General features: G+C 42.2%; 1 protein-coding gene across 5 annotated transcripts in view; it reads right to left on the reverse strand.

Annotated features, from left to right (window-relative positions):
- pard3ba (par-3 family cell polarity regulator beta a) overlaps window positions 1-27,967 on the reverse strand; it is a 131,528-nt gene that overhangs the window by 65,167 nt on the left and 38,394 nt on the right. For 2 of the 5 annotated variants that reach the window (XM_020592177.1, XM_020592176.1), the window contains exons 6-17: window positions 24,463-24,549; window positions 24,129-24,254; window positions 23,101-23,576; window positions 20,904-21,043; window positions 20,584-20,712; window positions 15,340-15,525; window positions 12,612-12,782; window positions 10,542-10,628; window positions 6,628-6,745; window positions 5,386-5,518; window positions 4,887-4,978; window positions 1,929-1,973 (exon numbers count right to left, since the gene is read on the reverse strand). In XM_020592177.1, the coding sequence (XP_020447833.1) occupies window positions 1,929-1,973; window positions 4,887-4,978; window positions 5,386-5,518; window positions 6,628-6,745; window positions 10,542-10,628; window positions 12,612-12,782; window positions 15,340-15,525; window positions 20,584-20,712; window positions 20,904-21,043; window positions 23,101-23,576; window positions 24,129-24,254; window positions 24,463-24,549 (1,790 nt within the window). The remainder of the gene's footprint in view (window positions 1-1,928; window positions 1,974-4,886; window positions 4,979-5,385; window positions 5,519-6,627; window positions 6,746-10,541; window positions 10,629-12,611; window positions 12,783-15,339; window positions 15,526-20,583; window positions 20,713-20,903; window positions 21,044-23,100; window positions 23,577-24,128; window positions 24,255-24,462; window positions 24,550-27,967) is intronic. The other 3 variants (XM_020592178.1, XM_020592179.1, XM_020592181.1) reach the window with 3 other exon arrangements.

Raw genomic sequence — 27,967 nt, forward strand, 5'->3', positions numbered from 1 at the left:
TGCAAAAAAATGCACGGGGGGGGAGGCGGGTGGGGTGGGGGGGGCTCGCAGGGAGGAGAGGAGGAGGGTGGAAGTGAAGCCACTTGCTGAGTGTGGGGAATTTGAGGTCGGAAATGGTGCTCGGGCCATTTGTATTCCACCTGCAACAGGCTTAGTTGGCTGTAGCAGGTGGATTTAAGAGATCGGTGAACCTGTGTGTGTGTGTGTGTAACACAGACATGGAAGTAGGAAGGACGCCAGGCCCACCTCCCAACATCAGAAGTAAAACTCTGATCATGATTCTGTTCTTCCAAAAGCCTTGTTGTCATTTAAAAATACAGTGGGTGTTCTAAATGAGACACACTATACTGTATCAATTAAAATCACAACTTTGGCAGATGGTTGACTGAGCATGCAGCCTCTAACAGCAAAACACAGATTTCTATTGGTACTGGAAATGCCCAGAACAAGCAGACTTTCAGCGTTGGCCACTGAGAAGCAATGCAGGAGGAGTTCTATCTGGAAATTCACCACTGCCCTATGTGGTTCTATCACAGTGCAATCTGTCCTTCATGCAGCAGAATACGTAGTACAATCCACAATAACTTTTAAAGCAATCTTTTATGTCTATACAATTTATATTGTCGTGAGTGGCTGTCAATATCTGTCAATATCAAACCCTTACCATAGGCTTTACTACTGTATAGTCCATTATTTTTCCACAAATTTAATTAAAAATTTTGCATTACAGTGCCATTCAAGTCTTTTAATTAGATCGCACATGATAAAAGGGCAGCTGGTTAAATTTATGATATTTTTTCACCATCTTTGGTGCTAAGCATACATGTGTTCCAGCCGTTGTGTTTCTACATTTTTCTAATGTTGTGAGCTATTATTCTAAACATTTTCTGTTTCTGAAGTCTGAATTTATGGAGGGAACAAAGCTCTGTTCAGACACAGTATATGTAACATTGCTCACACAGGCATCTGTTATATAAATATTCCTTGCAGCTTTATTCCACCGGCATAACGCTTGCGATATTTGACACCTGGTGCGCCAAAAGGAGCCGCGATGTGAAACTTAGAACTGCATCACTGATGGATTTTAGAGCTTATTCTTCTGTCGAAGACATAACTGACTACATTCGTTCCCTATATTTATTTCCTGGGAGACTTACCCTAACCGTTGCTCTCATGCAAGTAAAACATTTTGCTGGATATGTATTCATTCATCTACAGAGTTCACATGAATGAATATGGAAAATATAGAGGAGTGTTACTTGTTGTGATCAAGTCAGACTACCATCAGGGCCCGTAGAAGTAATGTAATGTGAAATTGACTTGTTGCTTACTCAGACTCCAGACTGACATGTTAAATTGCCATCACATTTGCATAACAAGTCACATGTCTGAAAGAGGCTTTAGTCATGGTGGGTCTTGCAGTCACAAATGAATGGGACACACAGCACTTTAAAGCACTACAGCATAATGTCACTCAAAATAGAAACCAGTAAAACAGACTGTATATTTTAGCCTTAACCAGATTTTGCAAATAAAACATGGTGGAACTGAGTGTGGAGAAATAACTGAAGTGGAAGCCATTGTAATGCAATATAGCTGCTGTCAGCTGGGTGAGGATTGAACACTGTGGGCCTGCTGACCTGGGCAGCTATAAAGCAGTGAGAGCTCAGACACTAAGTGCCTCACAACTCAGCTTTTGTCAGCCTGGCAGTGGAAGGAGGGGGAGGCAGAAGAGAATGAGAAATAAGGATAAAAAAAGGAAACACAAAATGAGAACTGGTTTTTGTGCATGGAGGCGTTTAAATGTTGCACTGTGCAGGAAGGGTGAGAAGTAGAGAACTGTGGCAGATCGATGGGTCAAAAATAAAAAAGCTGCATTTTTTTCTCAGTGTGTATGCGTGTGTGTTTTAATTATATCAAACGCTCACCGTTCCTCTGTCCAACCAGCGATCTCACATTGCTCTCATCAGCCACTACAACACAAAAAACACAAAATCACACAGTAAATACCAATATTACTAGAAACCACACACACTGAAATACAGAGTAGAAGATACATAATTCCAGTGCTTTGTAAAGGGTATCTACTGGTGCTGGTACATACTGCAAATGACTTGCAGGAGGAGAGGATGAGCAAGGGACAAGATGACAGACTGAAAGAGGAAATGAACTAGAAAGAAGTCAGAACAAAGACAGATATTGTGATAGTGAGAGAAAATGAGAACAGAGGTTAAACAATGAGAGAAATAATAAAAGGAGGAAGAAGAAAACAAGGAGACACCCCCAACCACCACCACCTAATCTAACTACTCAGCAGCAGCCGCCACAGGTGGTGCACCGTGGGATACAATAATAAGTTTTCATTTTGCTGCTATGTCTCTTAAATAATCGTTTTCATTTTTTATGAGGTCAATTTTCCCAGCAGACAGATTGGTGAGGGAGCGAGAAAATGACATGAAGAAAGAATATTGGAGGGATGGAGAAAGAGGATAGACCAAAAAAGTGACAAGCAGTGCGGAGAGAGAGCAAGAAGAGACGGATGCAGTGTGACAGCGTGCGTCTGGAAAAATGGCTTGAAAAAAAAAAAAACACAATCAGTGACAATCAACATGAAATCAAAAGAGGTTGCTTCATAAAACAATGTCCTGCAGAGGCACATCTGTGGCCACCAAGACAAAGGAACATAGCTATCTTTCTTGTGTATGTGCCAGATAAAATAAAAATAATACTTTTAAAGTCTGTAAAAAAAAAAAACTATTCCAGGCCACATGACCCTACCAGATAATGAAACGCCTCCTTTTCTGTGGAGGAAATATAAAAGTCTCCATGGCCAGCAGCCAAGTTTGTCTCCCCCTGCCACAGTGGAAGGCTAAACATGTAAAATGTCTTTTTTAACCTCCAGTTAGCTGCCTTGCAGTGGTACAGCATATACTGTATATTTACTCTAATATTGGACAACGTAACTACTGTACATACTGTAGCTCAACATGTGTTTGCAAAAGCATTAAACCGTACTTAGTATTACCATGGTAACCGCAGGTGTCACCAAATCAGGCAGAACATTGCACTGAGTGAAGACGACGTTGTGCACTAATCACAGGTGAATGCAACAGAACATATCTGTTGTCCACTGAGCACGGGGTCAGGGGATGAATAATGATGGAAGTCAGGTACTTTCTACTCAATTACCCAGATTATTTTTAATTCAACCTGAGCTAGTGCACACCTCATGACTTGGATTGCAAACTAGCGCATGGGCCACACGGTTCCTAAAAGGTCTAATGTTTCAATGCTATTTGAGCTACTTAAATTATAGCTTTTTAGCCATTATCACTCATCCAGTGGAATCAATTTGCGAGGGAATCAATTTGCGAGAGACTCACTGTCACACTTGCCTGAAAAAGTTCTATACTGGAGTGTTTTATCTTTTATATTTGCAAAATATGCAAGTAAAAGCAAAAGCCCTTCCTACTGGCGCTTTCAGGAGCTCGTGATGCAGTAGAGAAAACTGAGACATCATTGTAAGATTCTTTGGAACAAATCCTGAGTGTAGCTAGAATGTCAGTGACTCCACTATTCATCTCAGCATGGGCAGACATTGTGTGTGAGGATTTCTCTGTGTGAGTGGAAGCTCTGAGTCAACAGACTATTTGCTAAGGTGTCCAAGGTCAATAAAACCAGCTCTCCTTTATCTGTCAAGTGGTTTAATGTAAGCTAACCTGCACTGTGGCACTACTAAAGCTAAGATGCATAAAGACGGACATATGGGAAACTCTACAGAAGAAGAAAAAAAAGGATTTGGTTCTCTAAATACAAACTGTCTAGATGAGGTCAGCATCTGAGGTCTTGTATGTGTTCAGAGCTACTGCCATCTTTACTCATGCACACACACACACATACACACAGAGCTCTGTTAACTACCTTGTTTCAGCCTTGAACACCTCAGAGAGGGAAGGGATGAATCAAACCAGAGAGATAACATAAAAAAGGCAGGAAAATATAGATTGAAATGGAGGATGGCCAGAGATAGAGGGAGAAGCCAGTGAGGGGAGATAGACAGTGGTGGGCACTGGAGTGGGTCCACATTGGGATAGAGTAGGGTGTGTGCGTGCAGTTGCGTGTACAGAACACCCTTGTCCATAATGAAAACCAATCAGCTTGGGTGGCAGAGGCATGTGCTGCAGGAAGAAAGCCAATCCACTGAACCTAATGAACCAGGATTGGAAATCAGAGAGGTGGGGAAGAGAGAGAGAGATAGGGGAGAGCTAGACCAATAAGCTCATTGGTTTTCTGGTGAGAAAGAGAATGCTCAGAAATAGAAATAAAACATAGGGTGAGGAAGGAAAAAAGTGCACTGATCTTCTGCTAAAAAACTAAAAAAAAAAAAAGTTTAAAAACAGAGAAAAGTGAGAGATAAAAATGAAATGTTATAGAGAGAAAAGGAGTCAAGGTAGGGTCAGCACAGGTTAACAAGAAGAAATAAGCCCCTTCATTTTTGCCTTCCATGTACACAGCAAACCGTAAGATTGTAAACCTTTTTCTTTCATTCACACACAAACAGAAAGGACACACACAGACACCAGTCTTCCAGTCTGCTGGAATGCCCCTGGGTTTATGAGTTCAGTAGGTCAAATCCCCTCAGGCCAGGGATAATAGGAGAGGGCTACGTATCACAACAAACAAATGTACTGATAAGAGGCATGTGATCGCTGTCACGGTTGAGTGTGTGTGATTAGACACATATGTGAGGCTGGTTTGTGATGGTACAGATGATATATTTTCCGCATTTCTGTCCCAGAAAACATGTTCAATCATAGACGGTTAAATCATAGAAGTTAAAACAGCAGCTTCTTTCAATGTTAAAGGGTTCGAGTGTGTGCACTCACCCAGGTCCATGCTTTTGGAAGCTCTGTTGCGAGGTGTGTTGTCGTAGTTACTGGGCAGCTGTCTGGCATTGTAAGGCGGCTTCTGAAACTCACTGCAAAACATCAGTCGCAATTGATTAGAATCAATTAATCAACATCCACATTTTCTTACCATATAATCCTAAACTTACTTTCTTATATTCCTAAACAATCACAAACATTTTCTGATGTGTAAACAGTGTAGCCATGGTCAGTGTGATTGTACAGCAGAACACTGACTCCAAATGAATTAACTCTGTTATGCTATCATCATAATAACTAATGCATAATGCAAACAGGCTACTGCAATTAGACTGCACAGTGTAAATAATGCATATGTATGTTGTAATATTTAGTGTAAAGGCTCTTCTTTATCTCATAACACAGCAACCCATATTAAGAGTGCCATTACAATATAATAAGTCTTGCCCCTGTGTGTAGTTTAAGCATGTGCTGATGCTGCAGTGTGAATGGGCATTACCTGGGCTTTCGGAAAGTAATTGGTAAGTCTCCATTTACTTCATCCACAGTGCTGGGGGAGGGCGACGAGATGAAGCCTTCCTCCAGCTCCTCATCCTCATAGCTGCCATTGGTGGTCACAGTGGAATATAGAGCTGAGGGAAACACAACAACCCAGTACATCAAAAATAAAGTTGTCTGTAGGCAACAAAAGCTAAATAAAAGTTTCAAATAACATGCACAGCTGGATCATAAATGTTTCATGATCCTGAATATTTGATTTATTTACTGATATTAATCAGCTGTGACAAGACACTGCACATGTTCAAATACAGACATCAGACAAAACCAGTTGCCTTGATTTGAGGATCAATACTGTCAATAAAGAGCTTAACAGGGTCAGACATACAGAAAGTCTAAGCTCTACATCAAAGACACACACACACCTACAATACACAAACACCCAATACACCATGCACATTCATGTAAAACAAAAGCACAAAAAGTAATAATTTCTATAAAAAAAGCCACCTAATTTTATTGCAACTCCTTCTCCAACATTTCCATAAACCTTGACAGTGCATCATTTCCCCACTGTAAAGCCTTTGTGCTGAAACTCCTTCTGTACAAAATGACTAACTGTACTGGCACTCCAGTCTGATGGAGAACTGACAATAAGAAAAGCATCTCCAACTCTGCATCTCAGGCAAATGAGGGAAGGGGGAGACGAGAATGTGATAAAGCATGAATTTAAAACAGTTTTTTTTTTTTTACACAACAGCATAGATGCTGCACAATAGACTGTATGCAAATCTGGCCCACTTAAAAGCTGTTTCATCAGTGTAATGATTCTAAGGTCAGATCTCTTGCACATGAAAAGCAAGCGTTGTGATCAGAAAAACATAGTTAATGACTTCTCTTTGTGCTATAATAATGCAGTGAAAAGCAATAGACAAAGCTTGGAAAAGACTGTTTTCTAATGGAGTGCTATAAGATGCTTAGGGTGGCTGCTACAAAGACCTTAAAAAAAAAGAACAATGTCAGGAGCCTTAGCTGGATGTCATGCTGTGCAGCAATTGCAAACAGACACACATATACTGTACAAGCATACACACATGGGCTGTAAGCATACTATGTGTACACACTCAGTTGCAGATAACTGGAGTACACAAACACTCCAAGCCTAATGTTGACTATCTGACAGTTTAAATGGACAAATAATATGCAGAGTGCGAGTTGTTGATGTGCACGGCTGTATGCTCACCACTTCCAGAGTTGATGTTTGTCATTGGAGCGTGACTGGCACCGTTCATGGTGTGCTCTGTTTTTGCGGGTCTGGAGAGTCCTGCAGACCTCTGGTATGCATCATGGCCCCAAGTATCCTGTCAACACACAAAGAGATCAAGAGGGAGATTGAAAATGGCTATTAAAAATTCATTGCTGGTATATATAGAATTAATATGGATAACTTTGGGAGCACAGTGACACCAAATATTAGCTAGCAGCAGCCACCATCAAAGGCAGGACTTTTTGAAAATCAATGCTAATCCAATCTTACTATCCAAGGTAGCAAAGCAACATTTGAAACAAGTTTTATGAAAGGGACCCTACAAATGAAATGATGCTCACAAAACACTCTCTAATCTGCTGTACAAACAGCCTAAACTTTTTGGCATTTCTCCTGGATCTAGTTAGTATTAAAGCTACAGTATGTAACTTAAGGTAGTACTACTATGACCTGCTATGGTCCCCACACTCTTCTCAGCTCGTCATTATTAAATTGTAATAAATGAGAATGCAACAAAACGTCCAGATCAAGCAGAAAATCTCCGATTAGTTAGTGAGGTCAATCCTGCTCAAAGCCTTTAGAAGCCGATGTCTCTGCACTGCTGCCAGTGTTGTTAAATGAGTCTGGATCACAGAAAATGGGTTAAAAATAAAGGCTGGATATATACAGTATGTAGTACTTTGATATCCCTTTGGCAATTATTTTGAGAACTGGTTCCTATAATGTGTAACTGCACAAAAGCCAATTCTCCCCGTGCACAACTGAAAACAGCAATTAAGATAATCCTGAGAGCACTGACAGGCATGTTATTGAACAACCATGCAGTACTTCAAAGGACTCCCACCCCACAGATGGAGATAAAGCCTGGTGATGGTGGTGGGAATCAGTGCTGGTGGAGGATGAAAGAAGCCTTGTCTGGTCAAAAATAAAGGAGCTACAGCTGTCACACAAATACAAAGCCAGCAAAAACAGACCCACAGGTAAGCACACTTATTATAATAATATATAATATAATGACAGGTGTACCCATAGCTTCCTCATATCAAAGCACTGGGTGGAGTGTATTCACAATGTCATGAGTCCCTGGGGTATCATTAGTACCAAACATACCTCTTAATATGTCACCACATCCTAACTGTCAATCACAGAGTTCATACATGTGGGTTGCCTGCATTTGCACACAAAGTTCTGACAGTTCTTCTGCATGTGCCAGTAACACATAGGTGCCATCACAGCCCCCGTACCTCTATCCATCGGTCTCCACAAACTGATGGCTTGCCTAAAGCTGAGAGGCAGTCAGATATCTTAATCCCACAACAATAAGCAAACAGAGTCGGGGGTTCCATCTACCCCAACCAATGCAGCTGCTGTTGGAGGCAACCCATAGCTGCATACAATAGGCTTCTTAAGAGATTTCGCCATGGCTCACCCTACTGTGTCACCCACCCCACTCACGTCACTCAGCTTGGGACGGACAACAAAACAGCAACATAAATGAACAAACAGAAAACTGTGTTGTGTTTTTTTTTTTAACTACCATCTATTCCTATTATTTACATATCTGCCTTTTGTTAGTTTTGGTGTGTATTAGTCTTGTCAGTCAGGTCAAAGGTGAACTGGCACACACGGCCGTCCCTAGAGCTATAAAGACACTTACTGGCGTTATAATCTCTTATCAACTTAATTCTACACAGAGACGGTGAGAGAAAGCAGGGATGTTAAGAGGCTCGGTGTGTTTCGCTTTAGGGAGCGCTTGTTTAATCACATGGTGTCACCAGACTGGCTACTTAGTGATGGCAGGAGGAGGACTATGCAGATATAGACTGAACTTTGAACTGGGTTTGACAGCATTTAACCACAGGCTTCAATGCACAGATGATATGGAAATATCACAATGGGGAGTCAACCCTCATACACACACACACACACACACACACAATCACTAAGCATCTGCTTTAGCTGCTGTGAAACATCTTTTAAGCTTTTAAATTAATCAGTCATGGTTCAGCACAGAGCTGAATAGACAGACTTAACTAAGAAACAGCCGGCTTTTCACCGTCTGGCACGCTTGACATCTTCATCAGTCCATCCAGACGGATATTTGTGCTTCTTTTCAAGCAGTAGATAAACACAACTTTTAGTGTGACTTTCTCAGGGATTCTAATGTCGCTAGCAATGTTTACCATCATTAATTCAAGAAACTGCAGAAGCAAAGTAAGAAATCTTTTGGGACTATTAAGACTTTCACGGGAATAGTTGTTTATTCCTCTCAACAACACTTCAACACAACAAAGAAAGGTAAAAACAAGCAAGGGTTAACACATTCTGGGCAGTCTGATTTTCACACATTGATCCGATCTGAAGAGGACTGGTGTTCTACTCCATTAAATATGTTCATCATTCACTATATGGCTGTGAATGTTTGACTCTTGGTGTGTGATTTATGTGGCCTCTTTATGTTCAAAATCGAATCCTCACTTTGTAGCTGTTTAACTTCATCCTGGTTTCTATTTGGAGCAAGTAACGAGATAAGGAAAAGGCAGAAAAAAATGAGACACTGAGGTCAAAATTGAGGGGACAGGGACTCAAATATAATAAACAGGGCAAGAATCAAAGGAGAAGGCAGCCACTGAAAACCCAACAGAAAAACAGGCAGAGGAGCAATGCAGGAGGCTTCAGATCAGCTTTATTTAACAGAGGAGAAACAGGAAGGTGAGACAGGAAAGTGAGAGTACATTCCCTTAAAAATATGAAAAGTTAAAAAGGATAAGTTAATAGAAAATGTTACACAAATAGAGCAAGAAAGCACATTCAGTTTTTAAAGTTTGCAGTGAAGTAAGAGTTGAACACAGTGAAGAATTTAGTATTGCATCAAGTTTAGGGTAAAAACATTATAGTACAAAAGAGGACAATTCTATTAATAATATAAAATTATATGAACCATCCATGATGTCACATAGACTGAAACAGTCAGAAAATACATTTTGCACCAATTTAACCCATGGTTTTCCCTGAGTCTTTTGGTTTATCCCCTTTTTGAATTTTACAATGTGCAAATGTGTTCTTTGAACCATCTGCAAGAGCTCAACAATGTTCTTAATTTGCAGGTCTGAAAAACTGTTTTAAAACACTCACATTCGCATGCACACACACACACAGTGTCAGAGTCCACCAGAAAGCCGGAGGTGGTGTTGTCTGGTGAGAGCCTGGTTGTAAAAATTATGTGAATGCGAGTCTACAAATATGTCTGCAGATCTGTGAGCATTTCTGTTATGACTGTGGGTCAGTAATCTGGTTGTGGGCGGGTCTCCATACATCTGCTCTGCCATTGCTCTGATGTTTCCTGTGTAACTGTCACTCTGAGAGCTGTCGTGACTGTGGTTGGTGTCCAGTGTGTGGCTGAATGTGAGCCTGGACTTGTGGCTGTGTGTGTTGCCCTGAGCTTCAGCAAACATGTGACTGTGTGTGTTATCGAGAATGGTGAGGTCCTGCATGTCGGCAGGCATTCGGCTGCATGTGTGTCCCTGAGTGTATCCATATTCATACCTTTCTCTGTTTGATTTTCCTTGGGTGTGTGTGTTTAAGCTGCTCAGTGTCTGGCTGGGGGAGACAAATCCAAACCTGTACCTCATAGCTGGTCTGTACGCATCACTGTGTGCGTTTCCCTGTTCTTCATTATCCCTTTGTGTAAAGCCAAATGTGTAACCACTACCCCTTTCCTTTTGATGAAACCCACAGGTGTATCTGGTGTGCACAACCCCTGGCCTCTGTGTGTAACACTGCCTGTTGCTGTAAGGCAGGGGCTCGGACGCCTGCCTCCTCAGTGTGGGGATGAAGGAGGAGCAGCAGCGTGGCGGCGGCTGCTGCTGGCAGGCATCGCCTGTTCGTACCTGATTGCTGGAGCCCATCTGGGTATTGTGTTGATTGGCAGTGGAGACATTTGTAGCTGTGCTTAGTGCAGGGTTGGCACTGCCCATCTGTTGAAAGCCACAGTAAAACAAAGCATGTATAATTTTGAGAAAAAAAATGAAAAATTAATGAACTGTTTTTTAATATTACCCAGTGGACAGGGTAGCTGAGGATTTTTCAGTTGTTCACAGAGTAGTGCAACTGTTTACACACTTTGCAACAGCCACTGTTGTGTCAATTAACAACCACACGCTTTATCAAAGGGCTCCAGAATAAGAAACTGAGCTGCGACCTGCTTTTCTTGATAGCATGTCAACTTAATCTTAAGACTGTTAAATCACCAACTTCACACCCAAACATATCATACAGCACGACAGCCACTGTCATAAAGGTACCCTTTATTCTGATGTCTTCTTTATTTTTATCCAACTGGGTTTATATTGTGAGAAGAGGAGCTGTATTAGCAATAACTGAGCTGAAGGCTCTCTGAATAATGGGAAGATAAAAAGCGCACCTTATTTATCACTTTAAAATTTGTTAAATTGGGTTTATATTGAAATTTATCAAGTCCTTTCTCCTTATGTCATACTTTAAACCCACATGTAGGGAGGGCAGCTGCATATACAGTATATAGAGCAGAGTTTCTTTCCTCAAATAATTGTAACAGGAGAGTAGAATGATCCTAAGTGAATGACACATCAATGTTTTTGCTGTGAAAACTGTGGTAAATACTTGTGAATAATACTGAAACATATCAGGATATGCAGATTTCATAATTCATAAGCATTCTCTCTTGATGTAATCAAACTTATCTAACCAAAGTCAATCGAAAAAGTTTAACATGCTGAACCACATCCACCAAAGAACTGCAGTATGTAGCAGGGATAGAGCCTGTTGTTAAGAGGAAGTGTAACAGATTTAAGTGCAATAGATTTTCTGAAGAGTACTGGGGGCAAACACTAAACAATATCAATATTTTTATCTGACAACTGTTTTAATTTTTATGAGCTTTTGACCTCTAAAACACTTTAATCAATCATTAAAACTGTGTTTTTCTTTAGCCACTATGTGGCTGGTTGCCAACTGCCAGTAAAATCCACAGAAGAAGCAAAAAAAATCACTACGTAGGAATTTTTGGCTCAGGCCAGTGCTACAGTTTATAGAAATCATGGCGGCTGAGGCAGAGTCCAATTTGTTTGCAAAAGAGGTTCAGTGTAAAAATTCCCAAAGACCCAAGCCTTTGAAAGCATGGGAGTACGTCAAATTATGAGAAGACAAAAAGGCAGTTTGTGTACTGTGCAAAGTTTCATTAGCATACCACAGAAACACTAGCGCTATGCACGAGCACCTGAAGAGAAAACCCACAGGCACTGTTCTGCATGGTGCACAGCCAGAAAAGGCTACACTACGAAGTGTTGTCTATCCATGTTTATTAAATTACAATTAGTAGGGAGAGCTTTTTAATATCTTTTGTCCTTGTAGCTGCTAAAGTCATTATTAAAACCATAAAGTCTTCTGGCTGCTACTGTACCTTTGAATTTCCACTGAATAAGTGTATGAGAAAATGGTTAGGGTTGTTCTACATTGACTGATGGTGCCTGTGCCGAGTTTGTGCCTTCTTTATACTGTCTATGGTGCGTAGATGTTGTGTTTGTTGGAACGTACAATTCTGGAGGAAAATTAATTGTTTTGATTAATCGACTAATCTGTAAAATAGCTATAGATTAATCGACAAACAGTCATTAGTGGCCCCTCTGTTGGACTGAGTATTAAGGCTTGATGCTGATGCTATTAACAAAAAGAACATTTTTATCATTGTGTTATATGATTATTCCAAGACTTCTCAAAATAAAGCCTGAGCACTTCCATGGCCTCAAACTGTCACTCCCTTCTGCTAATGTCGTCTTCCTAACAGCCAAAACTGTGACTTACAATCGAATAAAATGTGAAACATGTACACTACTGCGCCCATGAAACTTTCCCTGCCTGGATTCCAGTGCTCAGTATTCCAGCACTCAGTATTCCATTATATTCCAGAAATGATACAACACCTGCTGTACCTGTCCGGAGACTCGAAGCACTACGAGCTGAATGGTGCCCCTGGCGTTTCCCTCTGCCGACATGGAGTGTCGCAGTGTCTCCATGGCAGCGTGGTTGGAGCGTCCAAGCAGCGATTCACCGTTTACTGCTATCAACTGGTCATTTATGTTCAACCGACCATCCTGTCAGGAAACAATGAAGCTGTATTCACCGCACGTGAATACAGGGGAAATAACCACCTAAAGTCAGCTTACCTGCCAAGAGGTGACTTGGCAGTTAAATATACTGTTTATGTTACTGGGAGTGCTATCAAACCGATTGATTTGCAAAAGCCACCTAGTTTGTTTTATCTGAACTAGTATCACAAAAAATAACAGAGTTAGAGGCATTTTGCAGGCACTCTTGATTGGCCATGTCAATAAATTATATTAAAATAATATGGTAGGAAAAAAGAGAGGCGTACAAAGCACACATCGTATACAATATAAAATAAGACACACAAGACAGGTCACCAATTAAGAGAAGAGGAAAGAGAAGAAAAATTTGAGCAGATATGAAATGTATGAGAGGGGATGACAAAGAGAGAGGGAGAGAGCGCAGAGAAGAAAATGGAAGAAGGGGAAAGGCAAGAAAATTGTAGAGTTAGCAATCTGCAAAGAGCAGGAGAGCCATGATAAATACATAGAGCAGCTAATGTAATAGGCTCTGTGGGCACTAAATCACTTCTAAGTGTTTTAAATAGCAGCCTCTTGTAGAGAGGCAAAGCAGAATAGTGCCCTAGAGGGAGGGAGAGAAAGCGGCCAGGCAAGAGCAATGCAAAGGCAAAATGGAAAAAAAGAACGACCATGCTGAGACCCACACACGCTAAAGTCTGTCTCAGCGTGCATGGCACAATGATTGGACCATTATGGTCAGCACCGCCCTCTGACCCCATCTTAATAAGGCAGCACTGTTTGGGCTGACCTCAAATGCAGACTGGGATGGCACCACACACAAACACATTTTTTGGGGCTGCATCAAATCCAAAGGTGTCATCAAAAATAGATGCTTATGACAAAACCAGCAGGTGTTGCTGATATTCATTTCTTCATTTTCAGTGTAAGCAGCAGCACACTACATGTAATTTTAATTTGTTTTCTTTAGCATGCTCTTTGAAATGATCATATGACAGGATCGAGGAAAAAGTCAAAGAACATTTTATATAACTAAGGCCCTGGGCTCTGACAGCATCCACAACTCTTTAATGGAAATAGGTTAGATCTCTCCATGCCTCTTCCTCATCTGCTCCCTTTTTTGCCTGCTGTGTGATGTGTGTGAGTGATGTGTTTGTGTGTCCATGTGTGTCAGTCAGACTCAGAGGATGCCTGGGTTCCTTCCTCTGTAGCAGCCTGGTACTGCAGTGTCTCATCAGGCCCCTTAGCTGCTTTTCATTATCATGCATCAACACTGAGGAGGAGACACACACGCATACACCAACCCACCCTTATGTATTGTGTTCTTTCTGAGTGTCTCCACTTTTCAATTTTCTCTTTTTCCTCTTATTCCACCTATTTCCACATCTCTATTGTCGGACCCCACTCAATTCTTCCGTTGTATATTCCCACCCTTCTCGCACTCATTCACCCGCTGTCTTTTTTCAATGGGCTCCTTCGCTACTGCCTGTCTCTCTTCCTTCATGCCTTTCCTCCTCTTATGTGATGTCTTGTCCTAGAAGCCTGTTTTGCAGTTAGAAGGAGATCTTACTGGGCCTTTCTGTTGGAGCACTATCTACATCAGCAGCTGCTGAAAAACTACTTCTGAAGGCACTGGGGAGCCACTGTCTGGCTGCCCTGGTCCCAGACCAACCGTTTATCTACAATGCCACACTCATCTGTGTGCCTCCTCCGGTGCGCCATGCAGATCTAGGAGAAGCAACGAGGGGGATGAAGGGACAGAGATATTGAAACCAAGTGGAGGAATCTCCAAAGTGCTGAAACAGGATGTTTTATCCCTGATGCACTCACAATTTGAAGTGACCGCTGAGTGATTTAGATAAGACCGCTGCAGTGCTGATGTGACAAGGCTGCTTGGGGTCAATGGGAGTCAAAGGTTGAGGGCAGCTGGGCAGAGAGAAAGGTTGTGGCCTTGGAGAAAGAGAGGAAATGAGACAGGCGAGAAGTGCAAAGGAAGAGAGATGAGAGGAAATGACAGAAAAAGAAAACAGAAAAAGGGGGAAAGAGAATAAAAGAACATAAACAAAAAGACTGAAAAAGAAAAATCTCCACAACACTGCTTCTAAGATCATAGAAAGAAAAAGGCTCAAGTGGTGGTTCTCAATAGAATGATAATTCAAAGAACCTCTGATTAGCTAAAACCAGAAGAGAAACACACTTCTGAGTGTGGCTCTAAAAATGTTCCTGTAATACTTGTCATTTCTCATGTTTAATGTATTTTTAAGGAGCACTTTAAAGCACCAAAAGGATTCTGTGATGATAAAAACCTAATGAGGCATGTTGGGACTGTATGCTGTAGAGACACAGACACTAGAGAGACGCACAGACAGGCCACATTTTTACAGTTTCTAAGCATCTTTCTACAAGATTTCATTTATATTTTGTTTCCATTTTTTCTATTTTTGCCATAAAAACCAAAATTGCTGGTATACATGGATTGCATGTTTTCTAATTCAGATGGACACTAAAGGCCTCCACAAGTGGCTGCTGAAAGGCCCACGTGGCACTGCAGAAGTGCATTCCATACCTTGTAAGCGGCCCCTCCATGGATAATGGACTTGATAAAGATACCCAGGTCCTCTCCGGTCTCTCTGGACTTGTTGCCTTTCAGGCTGACCCCCAAGCCTGCTGATCCCGTTTCATTGAGGGGGATCTCATACATGAGCTGCTCACGGCCATCTTCCAACACAAGATTGCTGGATTCCCCACCTTTCTGAAAAACAGGAAGGAGACCTAATATATACGAGCACGTAAGACCTTTACCCGGGTTAGGATTTGTCTTGGCATGATTTGGAAAAACCTACTGTTCTAAACAGAAAAGGCCTGTTCATGCAGACACCTACTAAATAATAATAGCTGTGTATGATTGCTGATCATTCAGGAAGGAGCACCATGTCTAATGCACTGACTAGTAATGCATGCTCCTACACCACACTGATTATACTCAGCATTAAAAACCATAAAAGGGGAGTGAAAGAAGGAGAAGAGAAAATGATTACATATTCAGATGAAAGACGGCTGTGAAGAAACGAAGAAAAAAGCACAACAGTAAGAGAAAGAAAACAAGGAAGAGGGGAGCGGGTACTGTGTACTGAAAAGAGATGAAGGTGTGGCAAGAAAAGAAGAAAGCTGCTGTAGACAGATTATTCCTTTTGGAGATGAAAGGTGCAGACGGAGAGCGAGACATTTCTAAAGGAAACATAATAACCTTTTCATACCACCTGCTGCAGTAGAGTGGGGAGGAAGGGTGGAGGAAAGGAGAGGATGGAGGCGCAGAGGAGCATTTAAAACTAATAACCCATCCCTGAGGTATACCCGCTTCCTTCGTTCACACTCCCACCCCTCCTCACTCTTTACATTTCAACATAATCTCTCCATCTTACTGTACAGCTCTCTATTCTCTCTCCCCCTGTTCCATCACTCGCCTCTACAGGTCTCTCTCCACATCTCGCACCCACCCATCCCACTCACCCACTGCTATTAAATGTGAAGAAAATGACCGTGGCAGCAGCAACAGTGAACCAACTTGGGGGGGCAACAAAAGAGAAAAGGAAAATGTCTGTCATTAGAGAATAGCAAAATGGAGAGCAGAGGAAAATTGCCAAGCCCAGTCAACCAGGGAAAGGAGGACCTGTGGAGAGGAGGCGCCTGTGCACCACTTCACCCCCAAGCCTTATTTTTCTTTGAAGAGGAGGGATGGAAGGTTAAGAGGGTGTGTGTGTGTATGCATCGGCTCTTTTTTCCCCACTCATACCTTCATTCAACTGAGGAAATATGATAAAGACAACAGCCACACACACTCCACTGTGACTCAGAAATAAAAAAAATAAATGTAAAAGTGAATTATGTAGGAATATGCATATACATTATACCTGCCATATCAGTTGTCACAGCTTGAAAGATGTGAGTACCCATACCAGGCTTGCGAGAGCCTTACATCAGTCACTGAATCAAGAATCCATGTTCACATTTCCTCTCTCATCATGGTACAGCGTTGAAGAATGTGGGAGTCAAATATGTCCTCCAGTGTTTTTTGCATAAATCATGACTGTAGAAGCTCAACTTCACTATGATCCTTCAGTCCCAAAATTCCGTCTCCCCCGTGTTAGCACTACTCTGCACTGCTCTGTCTAGGTGCTTAATTAAAACAACAGCCTGGTACAACCTTTAGGCTAAGAGACTTAAAGTGTGAGTCAGAGCTCTCGAGCAGTGAAGGTAAAGGAGCTCAACGTGGAAGTCAGTCTGCATCAGAATAAAGAAAACCCTAATGCCCTGTAACACACTGATTCTCAGTGTATGTGCAATCAGGCAACCAGGGTTTAAATACTTCACAAGGTAAAGGAGGCCAAATCAGAGCACAGCAGCTTTGACAGCACTAAAAACAAACCAAAGATGTTCGAAAGTTATTAAAACGTCAAGTCCGACAAACTGAACATGTTTACTTTTGTACCTCACTGCTGCTTTAAATCTATTGACACAACCAAGTGAATCTCAGTGGCATCCAAAAGTATTCAGGCACTCTCACACAGTCGGATATCCCCCCCCCCAATGCCCTTTCCTTGGGGGTACTTTGTGTCCCCAGGGTGGCTGAGGCAGGCTGACCCCACTCTATGTCCCCTCCTCCCTCCGTTGTTAGCCCTGAGCAATGGTTCTTTAACAAGCTTTTAGCCAGGAGAGAGACCACCCTCTTCAACACCCAAATGAGGAGACAAAGAGGAGCATTTTCTTACCCCAGGGTGGGCAGCGAGAAGGGGGCGATACATAATGATTACACAGAGCCTTTTGTCACAGAGGATTTCTAAATGGGGGGTTTCAAAGCAGCAGGATTAGCAGTGAGAGCGACATTCAATTAAGATGAGATCTCACCACGCTCAACGGCGACGATGGAGCTGCCAATTAATCGTCTTAAATGTCTGCCTCGTTGCAGTTTTACACCTTTACCTCACAATGAGGAGAAAGGAAAGTAAAATGACTGATTGAGGGATAAGTCTGGTGGGTGCTGGAGGGGGAGGAAGGACAATGAAAAGAAAAAAGTGAAAAGAGCTGAAGACTGACAGAAAGAGAAAAAAGGACAAATATAAACAGTTTTAGTAGAAAAATAAAAAGAAGACAACAGAGAGGAAAAGTTGACCACAGAGAAAACAGTAAAACAACAAAATCATTTTCTGCCTGACGACCCCTGTTCCTGCGAAGTGGCCTAGGCTTGCTGGTAGCTGAGGGTCAACCATGTGCAGGGTGACCCGTCCATCCTGTCCTTGGCAAACTCATCCTTCTGCCACAGACACACACTTTCAATCATACAAACATCACACTCCTGCCATAACACCCACACAAAAAATTCTCCACATCTCAAAGCATCTCTCTCATCTACACCTGTGAAACAAAACAAGGCTCCATAAAATACTGAAACCACCTGGCAGAGGAGATGCAGAAGTGCTGACAGAAATGACACTGCGATTAGAAATTATCACTTTTTAATTACTTAGACAGGGTGTGAGAGTACAGGAGGTGGGGTAGAAAATCTGTCCTATTGTGTCTTAATAATGAGGCTAATTCACAGGCTTTATTGCTATTCTTTTGACTGAAAGAGACCGGTATGCCTTCAAGCACTGCCAAATGCTTTCACAGACCCACACGCTGCTCATGAAACATCAACACTCTCTCTACTGAAGCTAATCAATGAGCAGTTCAGCTAAGTCTACTTTACTACAAGGGAAATAACAAGTGCTGGAGCAGAGAGTATACTGTAAATCCAGCAGGATGGCAGCAGGATGAGTATGGAGTTCTGTGGATGCATAAAGCAAGTATTTAACAGATATTATTGCCTCCAACACATTACCAAATATTCATGAGCACCCACAGCAAGTCAGACATGCAGATAAACATTTTCATATGACAAGAGGCAGATGGCCACATCTACTTAATGCATCTCCACCATCATTACATCTTTTGGCAACCAAATCATCACGAGCCGCTCCTTGTTAGTGCTTCACATAATTTACCTCAACAATTTACCACCTGAGAGGAGCAGGAGAAAGAGTTGAGCCATTTAAAACAGGCGAGGGAAGAGAAAGCAAAGACAAGAGCAGAAAATGTTCTTTCTTGGTCTGTATTTTGGAGCAGGGTATAGATTTTCTAAAGTTGGGGATGGAGTTTACTGTAGATTGAAGCAGTCATCTATCTACATCTGTCTGGTGCTGCTTCTTGTACAGTTCGTGCTTCATGTGTGTTTGCATGCACTCATTTGGCATCTTTTAATGATTTCTTTGTGGCTGTGGCAGTTTCTTCATCTGTGTATTTATGTAATCCTTTGATTTCTGATGTAGAACCTCTAGAGCCCTTGTGTGTGGTGTATCTATGTGCATCTGTATATATGCCTTTGTATTACTTTCATTATGGGCACCAAAATCTGTTAACACACCCACATTGTGGGGACTTGGCCATCCTTGTAGGGACCAGAGGCTGGTTTCTACAGAGAAATCACAGAATTTTAGGGTGGCAACATGGTTTAAGGTTAGGTGTTAGGGTTAGGGTCAGGCAATTAGTGAGTATGGTTAAGGTTAGGATAAGTCTACAGAAAATGAATAAAGTCCCCACAAGAAATGAAAACAAAGTGTATATGAGAGTGTGTGTGTATTTAGGGGACATCAGACCCTCTCTGAGGCTGTGGACTGTGCTGCAGAGACAGGTCAGATTACATGGGACACTAACAACTTCAACAGGGGCAACAGAGACGGGGGAGAAGGCTCTCTCTCTCTCACTCTCCTTTTCCACCAGTCTCTCTCTCTCTTTAAGTCCCTCTCTAATGCACAAATACAAGCAAGTATTAGAGGAAGACTGAAGAGGCTCTTCAAAGTGCACTTATTATGCCAAATCTGCTGGACCATTAATGAGGGCAAACTATTTTCGGAAGCAGTAACTTGGCTGTTTAAAGATTGTGGGATGTGTTCAACTGTGCACGTGTGTGCGTGTGAGAGAGAGAGAGCACTTGTGTTCAAGCTGGTATCAAGGACTACAGTAGGATTTTGTGTGCATGTGTGTCAACTTGGTGTGAATATGCATCAGTTACTACAAAGCCTGGCGTGTCCCTCTCACAGCTCTTTGAAGTAACAGAAAGGGAATAATCAGAATAACACAGAGGACAGAGGGGAGAGAACAGAAATGAATCAGTGAAAACATCATTTACAGAGAGCAAGTGACTTTCAGGGGGCCACCTGACCATGTGTATGTAGTTTATAAGTGTCCGTTTATTGATAAAAGATCCCCTGTGAAGTGCAAACTGTGTTAGTTTCACAGCCCTGATGCTGTCCTATGACCCCATCAGCCACTACAAGTAAACAGTCACTTAACACCCGCAGCATGTCAACATGCAGGGACATGTTCACACACTTCCTGGTGGGCCACTGTGGCTTGTGTAAGTGTGTGACTTCCTTTGGCATTGCTGTGTCAACAAAAAAAGTGGGACAGGAAAGCCAGAGCGTGCCCTGGGTGTGTTCATGGGTGTGTCTGCGTGTGGTGTTTAAGGGCAAAAGGGCACAGACAAAAAGAGGTTTGCTCCTTTGGGGAAAAAATGGAAAAAGTGACACAATGTGCAGGAAATGTAAAAAACAAAACAAAACAAAACCACTGCATACAAAGGAAACAAATGATCACAAAAGTGTCAAAAATCACTGACAGGCCAAAGACGAAGAGAGAAAGGACACTGTGTGAAGGTATGGTAAGCTGGGCGAGCACATGGATCCTGGGTTTTTGATTGTGCACACTCTATTACCAGTTCTCGAGGCAGGAAGATGTCATCTTGCCGTTCCACCACTACACACACGTTCTCTCCCTGCTTGGTGCTGCGCAGCATGGCCACGAGTTCCTCCTGGCTACGGCCCATCATGTCTACTCCATTCACCTACACAGCCACACAAAAGAATACACGCAGAGGAGTGAATTAGTGTGTCTTACCCACTGGCAGTGCTCCACTAACGCATATTAAATTAGACTAGTAGGCAATCCTACATACAGTAGACACTTCTGTGGTTTAAGGATGAGTTCATCCAAAATTAAGAAAAAAATTATTTCTCAGGCTTAGGTGTGTCTTACCTCTAAGATGCGGTCTCCAGGCTGCAGGCGGCCATCTTTGATTGCTGCGCCACGTGATAGGATGTTCTTCACCAGTATTGGCCCTGGCCCATGGACAGACGTGTCCCGGGTTACCACGGTGAAGCCCAAACCCTCTGTGCCTGCGGGGAACAAAGGAGCCTGCATCACGTTGTGCATTACGGACATCAATCCCCCCTGCAGATAAAACTTAATTATGAACTTTATCACTTTTTAGTTTGGTTTAATTTTCCCTCGTCTCCATATTCTCTCACTTTGCTCTTCTCTTTCTCCCTCTCCAGAGTTTTTCCTCTCTCCTCTTCTCCTGTCCTGCCGAACCAAGTCTGTGGTTTTACAAGTAATATCGTTCTCCACATTAACTAACGTTTAAGTGTCTGTTTTCCTCTGAAGGTCACTTGCTTGTCTCAGCCTCTGAGCTGCTGGGAGAAGGCTTCTCTCCTAGCCGGATTAGACAGACTCTGCCTTTAATTTCACGTGTGAGCAGGTCGAACGATGGCTGATGAAGGGAGGCAGAGGAAGAAGATGGAAGGAAGGCGGGGGCAGTGGTAAGAGAGAGAGAGAGAGAGAGGGAGTAAGAAGAACAACTTGAGATATTATTCCCTTCTCTAGCTTCCCGCCCTGGGGAGGCAACGTGACTTCCACAAAGATTTTCCTTGTGAGTTTGAGCCTGAGTTTAGCTGTGGTTATACATTTACAAGTGTGCGTGTGTTTCTGAAGCCACACATACACACATGCATGAGCCATCAACCCCCAAACCCTCCACCCTCTCCCTTTTTCACGGCCTCACAAGCCCCAAGCCATGAGTGAAATGTGCCACGCTTTGTGTGCACGTGTGTGTGTGTGTGTGTGCCCGAGTGTGCAGGGGGAGTAAAGCTAGCATGGCATACTAAAGGCTGTGAGCGATGCTATCTGGTCTCCAAGCTAAGCCTGCCCTACATTAGCCCATCTAAACCTCACTGCTTGTCAGTCACAGAGAGAAAGGGCCTGTTGCCAAGAGAGAGAGGCTGTTAGAAAGCCCATAATATCCTATGCTCTGATCTTGCATCAGGTGAAAGGGATAGATAGATGGGGATCAAACAATAGAAAGATGGAGGAAAAAAGAGAGGAAAATGGGGGGGAATGAAAAGGTTCTGGGAAAAGAAAAAAAACTAACAATAAAACAGCTGTGAATAGGGCTTTGAGCTGGAGCTGGAGAGTGTGGAGCCCAATTTCTTCTATCCTTTCATCTGGGTATCTTCTTGCCTTTCTCTGGGTACCTGTAGAGTGTGTGTGTGGGCGTGTGCATGTAGTCCAATTACAGCTATCCTTTCAGTGCCCCATAACACTGCAGGTTGCTAAAGCACAGCCTATTCACAGTCCTAAGAACCTATTCCTATGCTATCAACACATCTGCGCTCCAGCACCAGTGTGTTTTCGAGGGATAAGAGAAAAGGCGACTGGGAAGTCAAACTGATTCAGTCTGGGTTAAAGTCTAAAAGCAAAACAACCACACCATTTGTACCATTACGCCAGCGGATAAAACATGGAAAACATTGCAACATCGGAGAGTTACTTTTAATGTAGGCTACAATTGCTTCCAGTGGTTCAGACTCTGCATGCAAAAGGTAAACATCAGATTACAATTATTAAATCCGTGTAATGGTGGAGAACATCATGGACGTGCAAGTCAGCTGCTCATGCGATTACATAAACAAAAAAAAAAAACTCTGAAAAAAATATATAAATCTGCATGACTGTCTTCAGAGTCAATGTGGATGATCTTGCATCTTGACAGCATTTCCTTTATGAGTGAGAAGAAGGCGATAAAGAAATAAAAATACAAGACTTCAGGTCTCTCAAACAGGATTAAAAAATTGAGAAACATAAAAAAACCATTTAAACCTCTTAATTTAAAGGGACTTTTCAGCAATTTAATACTCCATTTCCATAAAGATGAGGGGCTGTGTATAGTAGGCCAGGGTATAGAAACAATGAATTCTACACTTCCCATAATGCTATTAAATAAGCCTTTTCAGTAGACCACTCCTGCCTGGTAAACACCCACAGTTTATATTGCTGCCTTCCAGTTAAAAATCTGTAGTACTCTGAGTGACAAGGAAACTGATGTTGCTGTGTACCCTTGGTATCACAAGTCAGTGATGTAACAGAGCATCAAATGTGTTTTCAGTTGCCCGTTTACCTTTCTTCAGGTTAATCTTTATCCTCTTGCCACCCTTCCTGCTGTTAAGGTTGGCCAGGGCCTGCAGAACAGGACTCTTACTGGGCAAGGGGCTCTGACCACGAGTCGTGGGTGATGGGGAGGAGCCTGCTGCCCTGGCCAGAGGAGAGGGAGAGATTCTCTCAGAGGAGCCATAGCCAGACTGGAGCTCCCCCGCTGGTGGGTTTACTGCAACTGGCTCTGGGGTCTTGGAACGTGCATCCAGTTGACTCGCTTCAACTTTGTCGTTCAGTTTGGTATCTTGTTTGGGTTCTGGTTGGGAGTCAGCTTTAGCACGGGCCACCATCGGACTCTTTGGTTTTGCAATGGCATCTTTGACGTCGCCGGTGAAAAGCTGACCTATCAGGCTCTTCTCATAGCGTGGTTTGTTGGCTACAGGGAGGACCTCCAGACACACTGAAGAGGAGGTCATTGCCTGGCGGAACACTTCCTGTGACCTAGAAAATAAGAAGAAAAACCGATGAAACTTACAACAGTCACATTTTTGGCATTAATATATAATTTTAAAATAACAAAAAAAGTAGAAGATATCCAGCTGAAATGGTGACCAAATTATGACGTTCACCTTAACCTCTGAGTTTCTCTGCCTTGTCAAAGACTAAAAAAAACAAAAAAAAATCAAAGAAAACCAAGAAAGAACACAGACCAGTGGAAGGTAGAGAATGAAGAGGGTGAATGAGGCTTGTACATGGTTAATGGAGCTGTATTTCAATTTGGATCAAGCACAGAGTGACTCTTCCAGCTGCTTTGGGACACTGGGGTCTCTATCAGCTGGGGCAGACCTTACAGCAGACTCCTACTGCAGCTTTATAGACTGCTATCAGCACAACATTCCCACCACACAGCCAACACAGTGGGATGCAGTTAAATTGACCTATTCAGTGAGGATAGAGAAAATAAAGAAAGAAAGCAGGGACAGGAGGTTGTAGGTGTATGTGCTGGAATACACACAGAAACTCTCCTGCTCATTCACGCTCCAGCATACTTACTGTGTAAAGGTCTTGTCTTGGAGTGGTGTGCCGTTGATTTGGACGATACACTCATCCTCCTGGAACAGATTTTCTCTCTTGGAGCGACTGTTTTTATCGATGCCTTTAATATGAAGGCCCAGGGTCCTTGCACCACAAAGTGAATATGAAGTTGTGGACATAAACATATAATATTAACTGCCAACACTTGAACTTTCTTATCCATCTCTATGAGTGAACATTGCCATCTGCCTTTGCTTATGAATTTCTGACTGATTACAAGTAGAAGTGGTCCACAGAGAGTGTGTAGCTGTGTTGGTACAATATGTGTGTATCTCTGTGTGTATGCGCTTACCGCCCACTGAGAGAGGAGCAGTAGGGAATCACGTGGATACCCAGGGGTCCCCGGTCACCTGGAAACTCCACTGTCCTCGTTAGGTTTCTGTCAACAAAACACATACTAAATCAGAATGTGCACAATGTTGTGCCAAAAATCACAGCGTGCATACACACACACACCCACACAGACTCCCAGCCTTTCTATGTACAAGCGCTTCAAAATCCATTTGCATTTTCCTCTAGGCTATACAAATAGGAATATACAGTAAATTAGCTTACAGGTAGTTCTACCAAACATCAAATCTGTGTGTGTGTGTGACGGGGACGCAGGTGGCTGCTTCCCCCTTATCTACCTGCTACTCGACCACCCAATCTAGCTGGTGGACAAAAGAAAAGAGCTGGATATAAAAGAAAAAGACAGGCAGACAGGCAGATAGAGATGAAACATAATGAGCTTCTCCAACAGTCCCTGTAGAGGCTTGAACTGTGCCTTTTAACTGCAGATAAATAAGGACAATACTACTAAGATAAACAAGAGGAGGGCTGCTTTTGATATTGGATGGCTAAGATGCGAGGACCTGCATGATTGGGGCATTGTACAAGAAGATCACAGAAGACAACAAGCTCTGTCTGTATGTTTAATAGTACTCATACACATCAGTACCATTTCTTTTTGAATTGAAGCAGTATTATACAAGAGTATACTGAAGGTTGAAAGCATACTTATAAGATTCAGATGACTGCAAATTGAGAATTGAGTCAAAATGTTTGAGTCTCAAGTCATGTTTGCAGTTGTTCTTCCTCTCTTTAGTCTTGTCTGATGAAGGCGCAACATTTTTATTTTTAACAATAAAGACAGCATTGCTGAAATTATTGAAGGTTTTTATGCACAGTTATTAGCTAAATATTAATTGTTATATGTTTGATAAGATGAATAATTGTAGTGTTTTTCCTGCAATTATGTTGAAATATCCTTAATATTCAAACTGCTCTTTTTGAAAAATATGCTAATTGCCAGTTGAAAGCTATGACTTCAGATAGTTAAATGATTTTAAAACACCTGCATGGAAAAAGAAAATGTTTCAAATATTTTTTTTAAATCAAAGGTCATGCTTCCATTTAACAGTAAGAGATATCGGTCTCATTTTGCCACCTTTCTTCAAACCTCCACAAAACTTTCAAAGAAATTTTTACTCATCTTAAAAAGTATGGTTTTATCCAAAATGGCTTAGAATAAATTCATTGAACTTTCATAAGAGCACAAACTAAATATCATCAAAACATGTGCCAAAATACATCTAAGGTAGGTAGGTAGGTAGATAGGTAGGACTTTATTGATCCCACAATGAAGAAATTCCTGTGTTCCAGCAGCAATAGAGAGCAACAACAAAACACCACACACATATCTTGGGAAACAAATTCCAAAGTACCTAAAACCAGACAGAATATAGTATTTGAGAGACAAGAAAGAACAAGAATGATCCTCCCACCATTAATCCAAGAGAACAAATCAAAATACCTAAAAACAAGACAAAATATAGTATTCAAGAGATCAAGGACAAGAATATTACTCCCATAATGGGGGAAATATCTGTATTTCAGCCATGAGGATCTCTGAAAAACTACTCAAAAATACCTAAAACAAGACAATATAAAAGTATTTGAGAGAAATCAAGAACAAGATTTTACACATGTGCATATTTTACCCCTATTGCACCTCAGTTGACTAATGCATAGTCCCTCATAATCTCACCTATGTTATTTATCATTGTAGTGATGCATTGTACAGTCTGTGGGGAGGAATGACCTACGGTAATGCTGCTTCTTGCACTAGGGATGTAACAGTCTTGTGCTAAAAGAACTGTTCAGAGCCTCCACTGTGTGGTGCAGGGGATGGGAGGGGTTATGCATGATGGATGTTAGTTTTGCCAGCATCTTTCTGTCCGCCACCTCCTGCTAAGAGAGTGTTTAAGTCTTCTAGAAAACAAGACATGAGCTTTCAGCCTGCAGGATAAGATAAGTAGTGGCTCTGCTGCCCTGATTTCAGCTGGGAGACAATTCCACTGCTCTGGGTCCAGGACAGAGCACAGGCTTGAACAAGATGTGTCCTTGGAATAACAAGGCAAAAATCATCCAGAGGCAGAGGTGTGTGTGTTGTAACTGTTGGCCATGGCTTGGGAAGAAGCCACCAGAGTCTCTTAGCTGCAACAGGCACCCACTGTAGTCAACGGTATCTTGTACTGGAGCAGGTCAACTTAACGATGATGAAGACCAGACCAGCAGCATCATTCTGGACATGCTACTGAGTAACAGGAGCTGCAGTAGTCCAGTCAGTGCTTCGCTTTTTCAGATCTCACCTCAGCCATTCTCCATACTGTCATCCATTTCTATGATTCAGCCTCTGAACTACACATGAGAGGTAAAAAGATGGTCTAAAAAGAGCAAGTTCAGGTGTTCTCTCAGATAACCTTTACAAAGTTACATTGCAAAAAAATAAACAAGTGATGAGACACTGACGTCAGTTAAAAAAAACAAGTCTGAGAAGAAAAGCAGTGAAGTTCAAGGTTTATGTGCATGTACAGTACACAAACCCAAGGACTAGCTGGGATCATTAAAACACACTCCTCTGTCACTGTCACCCTGCTCTCGTTAACCTCTGCCAGGGTCAGACATGTACTGTACACACACACATCCAATTTCCACACTTATTGCTACATCCATCACATGTTCATAAACACCATCAGTCACATTCCTCTAAATTGAATTCACAGATACACACATGCATCAAATTTACATCTATTAGAGAACAGAGTTAAATCTAAATTACACATGCATAAGCCCTGATTTGCACACACACACACACACACACACTTTTTGAATTTACTTTTAATGATGGTAAACAAGGCAGGACAGGAAATACACACTTACACATACTGGAACAAATCTGGTCCTGAATGATGTATATGTATTCAGACAGGATGCGTGGTACATACACACACACACACACACCTTCAGCACATTTACATTCATAAAAAAACAAACTGCAGCACAAACAAGCTCATCAGAAGCAGCCATAGCTTGTTAGCTCCTCTCACTAATATGCAGAATAGCTCCGCTCACCCATTTTAGCATCCCACTGACACAAACACAAACAAACACAGTCTTTCCACCGGGGGGGAGAGTGAGAGAAAGAGACGAGGGACAGTGGGATGGATGAAAAGAGCAACGAGGAGCGAGACAGATGGAGCTCCCACTCTCGGTTGACTTCCTCTACATCAACAGTGCCTAACAAACTCGTGGCTGGGACTCACTGAAAATGTGCCCTCGCTTGCTCACTGTGGCTTCTTCAACCACCAACCATCTGTTACCATGGCAAACTATCTGTGAGACTCGTGCTTCTATTGTACCACAGCACTGTCAAGACAGCACTGTACTCTAAAATGCTGAAAAATCACCATCTGTCACTCCAGTTGAGCCTTGTCCTAAGCAGCACTGATCCTCCCGGACCTTTTTTAAAACAA

The sequence above is a fragment of the Monopterus albus genome, unplaced genomic scaffold (assembly GCF_001952655.1).
Source record: "Monopterus albus unplaced genomic scaffold, M_albus_1.0 scaffold16.1, whole genome shotgun sequence".
NCBI lineage: Eukaryota > Metazoa > Chordata > Actinopteri > Synbranchiformes > Synbranchidae > Monopterus > Monopterus albus.